General features: G+C 41.9%; 1 protein-coding gene across 2 annotated transcripts in view; it reads right to left on the bottom strand.

The window, feature by feature from the left end:
• Window positions 1–605: 605 nt before the first annotated feature.
• TM2D1 (TM2 domain containing 1) overlaps window positions 606–6,000 on the bottom strand; it is a 139,239-nt gene continuing 133,844 nt past the window's right edge. Inside the window, exon 7 of one of the 2 annotated variants that reach the window (XM_081224367.1) lies at window positions 606–765. In XM_081224367.1, coding sequence (XP_081080493.1) covers window positions 706–765 — 60 coding nt within the window. In that variant the 3' untranslated portion in view covers window positions 606–705. The remainder of the gene's footprint in view (window positions 766–6,000) is intronic. The other variant, XM_081224370.1, reaches the window with a different exon arrangement.

The following is a 6,000-nucleotide window of genomic DNA, read 5'->3' as shown; positions in this document are numbered from 1 at the left end:
CTGAGGCAAAATATTTTGAACAGTGGCTTGGCTGCATGGGCTCACTGTTTCCTGGAGCTAAAGACTGCAAATCGATTTCTGCAGCCCACTTCTTCCAGAAGGAGACGGTGGGGGTGAGTGGGAACATGAACTTGCTTTGTCCACCTAAACAGCGCCGTCACATTTCTCAGTCATCCTCTTGGCTTTCGGAGGAATTGCAGGAGCAATTGTTGAGCCTCACAACAGTGAGATTCCGCTGCCTTCCAGCTCTAACAATCAAAAGACAAGTCTCCAGAGAGCACAGGCTCCAAGCAGTTATTAGAGATGATGGCATTAGCGGAGCGCTGGGGCCGCCTGCCCTGCCCTCCAAAATAAACGGTCCTCTTACAGCTTCACACTATGCTTTACTCCCTATATTAACACAGGAGCTGACAGATTGGGTGAGAAGCTGCAACTTGTATTTTGGAGGGCATAAAAGATGATTGTGCTAGTTCTAATTCCAGAGCTGATCTTTTTAGCAGATTATGATGGATGACTCTCCACGGTGGTCAGCGCCTCTGGTATATATTTTAGGTGGAATGCTTTCTTTTGACACGTACTTTACAGAGACATAAGTGTATCCTACTTTAATTAATGGAAGAAATGATTCATTCACAAGTGGAAGGTTTAATTAAAGAAAGGGTCAGCATGGGTCAGCCATGAATTGCAAAATATCTCTGATGTTTATTATACTCTCCACCAACTCTGCATGCTGTCTGGTGTGGTACACGGCAGTAAAGGCAGGCCCTGGAAAGAAAGAAAATGAAGTTTAATTCATTCATTCATTCAACAAATATTAATTGAGCACCTACTGTGTTTTAGGTGCAGTGCTAGGCTCTGCAAATAAAATGGTGAACAGTCAGACATGATTTTTTGCACTTATGCCAGGGACAATGCAGTTGGGGGCACAAGAAAAGTGAGGAATAAACAAATAGAACACTATTATTAAAGATGGTAACATATTTTCTGAAGGAAAAAAATCATTTTGGGCTCTTCTCCTTGCACTGTTTGGGTATTGTTTTTTAAGAATTTTAATACCCCACTTTACAGTGAGGTACATTTAGCTTTGGAATATATCTCTGAAACCAATCTGACCCAAGTCTGCTAGATGAAGTATCTTATTCTTAGAAGCAGCAGTTATACATACTGAGTTACAAAATATGTAGCTTGTCACAGTAGCTCCTTCCTATGAGGAGAGAAACATTATGCTTTAGAATCAGACAAACCTGGATTCAAATCCCGGTTTCTCAGCTTAATCGCTTTCTGGTCTATGATATTACTTTGCTTTTCTGACCTCAGTTTCCTCGTTTACAAGGAAGAATAACAATACATAAGACATTGAATCATGTGAAAAAATACATGAATAGTACCTAGGGCATAGCATTCTTATTAGTTAATCAGCATTAATATTTGTAATTTATCTTCTTACGTTATTATTATTAGGAGTAATATTTTTCCCTCTCTTTTGGAACTTTCTTGATTCTATGTTTGTTCTGGTTGTTCATGTTATTTTCTTATCCCCTCATTTGATGACAGAGGTCATAATTTTTAAAGCACTGGACCCAGTCTGATATATGCTTAGTGATCAATAAATAACTGTTGAATGAACGGATAAAATTCTATCTCTTTTTGGAACTGGGTAGAGAATAAGCTGATAGGAAACAAAGTCTCTCAAAGGCTTCCCATAACACTTGGAATAAAATCTATACTCCTTATCATGGCAAACAGGAACCAACATGCCCTGACCTTTCCAGTCTCATCCAACACCATTTTCCCTCCTGTACTCAGCTTGAGCCACCAGCCTTGCCTGGAATGCCCTTTCTCTAGAACTGTGAATGGCTCACTCCTTCCAGATCTTCAGCTCTCTGTTCAAATATTTTCTCTTCCTGGAGACCTTCTCTGACCACCTTGCCTATTCATTTTCTATCTCCTCACCCTGCTTTATTTTTTCTCAAAGCATTATCACTGTCAGAAATTACATGATATATTTCAGACTTTATGAATTTGTTGTCTATCTCCCCCACTTATCACATGTGAACTCCTGAGAGCAGGAACCTAGACTGCTGGTGTCCAGCCCTAAGTCACCATGCCACTGAATGAATCAAACAAATGAAGTATCTCTTTTCATTTTTGTAGGGAAATATATATATAAACTATCCAAATAGTTTCTATAGTACAGTACTCTACAAAACATAAGAAATCTTTCCCCTAAAATTTTTGCTTGCAGCACTGAATTTAATTTTTCACCACAGAATGACAGGAAGAGGGAAAATCAACTATTCTAGTGGTATGGAAAATGAAGACACAGCCAATAAGAGGTCTCCCAAAGCCCCAATTTTAATAGGATTCCTACACATTTTACTTTCTCACTGTGAGTCTGGCCCTCCTTGTAAGTTGCTTCCTTTGTGCTTAAAAAAGTAGTTACTCCTGTTCTCAAAGCCAGCAAACATAGATTTTCTTTAGTTTTCACATGATCTGGCTCAAAACAGCAGGAAACTTGAATGTTTCATTTGGCGTCTTTCACTGTCTGAGAACAGAACTGCAAACAAGAGAGGAGCCTCCTCTTGCCCAGGTGGTCCTAGAGCTGGAGAGGACAGGCCAGAACCACGTCCTCCACTACGCGGTCCGGAGACTGGAGGGAAGGTGAGGACCCTGGAGGCGTCCATCAGAGGGCAGGCCTGAGCCTGGGTGTGTGAGCGTGGTGTTGCATGGTGTGCGGGCTTTGCTGGCCTCGCCTGGAGCATTTTGACCCGCAAGTCTCTCCAAAGAGCCAAACAATGCCGGCTGTTCCTGGCAAGGCCGAGCCTGGCTTACTCAGATTCGTGTTTTAGGAGAGGTGCTTTGGGGTAACTGAACAGGCTCCATTTCCACCATGAGCACATCAGCCCTGGTTTCTGCTGTGCAAAAACAAAATTCTCAAAAATGTTACCGTATCAAATCGATGTGCCTTTTGTTTTATAAACAACTTTTTTTTTAATAGTCTGTGGAAACTGTAATAAAGACCAACACCATATCCAGTTGTTTTCCAGAGAACCAACTCCACTTGGGAGACTTTCTCTCAGCATGAGGGGCTGCTCTTTTTTTCTAGCAGATATTCCTAAAATTTGACTCCATGTGGTCAAAGGCATAGCAGTGGATCTTCAGCACCTCAGCTTGGAACCGTGGGCTTCTTTCTGCTTCTGAAAGAGAGGGCTTCAGAACCACTAATGGAGCACCGGTGGGAGACAGCCAGTCAAGGAAGTGACCTCACAGAGGAGCTCAGCTCTGCTGGAGAAGGGGAAGACTCCCTTGTGAAGGAGGCCATGAATTTGGGGCCCACACATCCCACAGGCCATGAGAACACTTCACGAAGGCTGAGATATTCCGAGATGACTGGATGACTCCCTGAAGCTCGTTGCTTCCAAATGCCTTCCTTCTTTCAGTACCATTTCATTTAAGACAAGTAAGATGAAAGCTTACAACAGGACGTCACTGATTTTCCAACACAAAACAGACAAGGGTGATAATATTAATGGAACAAATATGTTTTGGGAGAAAATTCTTATTATTTGCACACATTAAAATTCACAAAATAGAGTTGAGCACCAGAAACCCTTCCCTTGTGACTGAGAAACCATGGGTTATCTGCAATAATCCACTGAGGACGGATCCCATCCAAAACCCACTCCAGTGGAGAATCGACTACTGAGGGAATGTGTGTAGTACATTTTCATTCCCAGATTTCATGAAGAAATGGTTAAAACTCAGCCCTTTTCAAATCTGGCTCTGTCACCTACTAGTCATGCCTCAAATCCCACATCTATAAAATGGAGATAATAATATACTTATTTAAATGTTTTGTTATGAAAATTAAATGAGATAATCCATGAAAGTCCTTGGCATAAGGTCTGACACTTGGTCAAGTGCTCAATAAATGTTATTTGTAAAAATAACTATGGGCTTCCCTGGTGGCGCAGTGGTTGAGAGTCCGTCTACAGATGCAGGGGACACGGGTTCGTGCCCCGGTCTGGGAGGATCCTGCATGCGGCGGAACAGCTAGGCCCGTGAGCCATGGCCGCTGAGCTTTAGCGTCCGGAGCCTGTGCTCCACAACAGGAGAGGCCACGGCAGTGAGAGGTCCACGTACCACAAAAAAAAAAAAAAATCTATTATAACCATTATAATTTATGACATTATTATTAAAATTAACATTTGTTTGTAATGATTCCTATCCATTTCATTCTATATTTTCTTCCATTTTTCACTGCCTTTTGAATTCAGAATGTCTGGTAACCTGCATATTAAGTGGTAAAATACAAAATAACTGTTCCTCAACACGAATTTCTCTGAAAAATACTGTAGGTTATGCTACAGATTCCTGTAAGCATTTTGCTAATTTGAATAGCAAAATAACACTAAAATCAGCATGCTTTTCTATCTAGACTATAAGCCCCTTTTTAGCACCTTCTTTACTCTTCTCTCTTCAGCTCCTAGCACATGGGGCTGCTCAAAATATGTTTGTTGAGTAGATAAATGTTCTTTATTCATACAAGAGAAACAACAATGAAAACAACAACTGCTTGAGTAGCCTCTACTTCTCTTCCATCTAACACTTTTCCAACAAAGAAATTTCCCTGGTTAGTATGGAAGTTCTAAGATACAGGTGATCATGGGCAAAGGAAAGTCTTTTCTTGTATTTCACGCTTCCTGGTGGTCTGTGTTAAAAATAAGGTCACTCCAAAGTGACAGAGTGGCATGGACATATATACACTACCAAATGTAAAATAGATAGCTAGTGGGAAGCAGCCACATAGCACAGGGAGACCAGCTCAGTGCTTTGTGACCACTTAAAGGGGTGGGATAGGGAGGGTGGGAGGGAGACACAAGAGGGAAGGGATATGGGGATATATGTATATGTATAGCTGATTCACCTTGTTATACAGCAGAAACTAACACACCATTGTAAAACAATTTTACTCCAATAAGGTCACTCTTAGGGAAAAGCTATCTGATTGCCTAGTGCCCCTCCTTTGATATGTCATTTGAAATACTGACATTATTTTCATAGTGTCTTTCTTAAATTAGGGTTGGAATTCTTTTCTCAGCATCATTCTTTTCTTTTCATCCATTCTAGGAAAGAGCTGTCACTGTCTCATGTCCCCAGTAATTGGATAAGTGATTCTTCCTAACCTTGAAACAACTAAGTAGAAAGTATACCCAGTGGCCTTAAAATGGACAGCCCTTGCCTTTTCTAATTGGCATGTGTATTCTAGAACTCTTTGAACAATACTTTGAGTTCCTAAACCTTCTTAGAAAGGGGTGTGTGTGTGAGTTGGTGAAAGATGGGGAGTTGGTGATAGAGGGATCCACCTCCTTCATTTCTAGCTAAGTGATGGGGCTTACACTTGGCCACATGGAGAGAGCAACATGTTGGCACATATAACCATGGCCTGAATGCTGACTTCCACTGGGAAATCTAGAAGCTGAGAAACAGAATGACTGGCCAATTTGATGGTGGAATCAGGAGAGGGCTGCTGAGCTGGGGCAAGTCCTGCATACCCTTAATTTGATGAGACAAGGGGTGAGTATTTCCCATGGACCAGATGTGGGAAAAGCTGAAGAGAGAGCTAAGCTCCAGACCTTTTAAGATCTGTCCAGTTGAACCTCCTGGGAGAAGGGACTCCAGCAAGTGTGAGTCCATGGAGAATGACCCCTCTTGAGCCAGGGTCTGCAGATAGGAGAAACACCAAGCCAAAGGAAAATGTGCATTGAAGTTGCAGTTGGAAGGCCCAAATGGGAACTTCCAGAAAAGCCCTGGAAAACACTCCACTGGAGAAAGGGATAGCTTTAAACATCTGTCAGGCCCAAGAGCATGAAGCCAGCCTATGATAGAACCAACTCAAATAAGGGTTTTCTTGACCTTTATCTCTTCTTCCCTCCCTTGCTCACAGACCATAAGAGTCAGAAATTGGATAGCAGGCTGGGGGCTAGGGAAAGGGAGAGC

The sequence above is a fragment of the Mesoplodon bidens genome, assembly GCF_964165515.1.
Source record: "Mesoplodon bidens genome assembly, chromosome: 2".
Taxonomy (NCBI): Eukaryota; Metazoa; Chordata; class Mammalia; order Artiodactyla; family Ziphiidae; genus Mesoplodon; species Mesoplodon bidens.
Note: the sequence above shows the minus strand (reverse complement) of the source record. Positions and strands in the feature narration are given on the sequence as shown.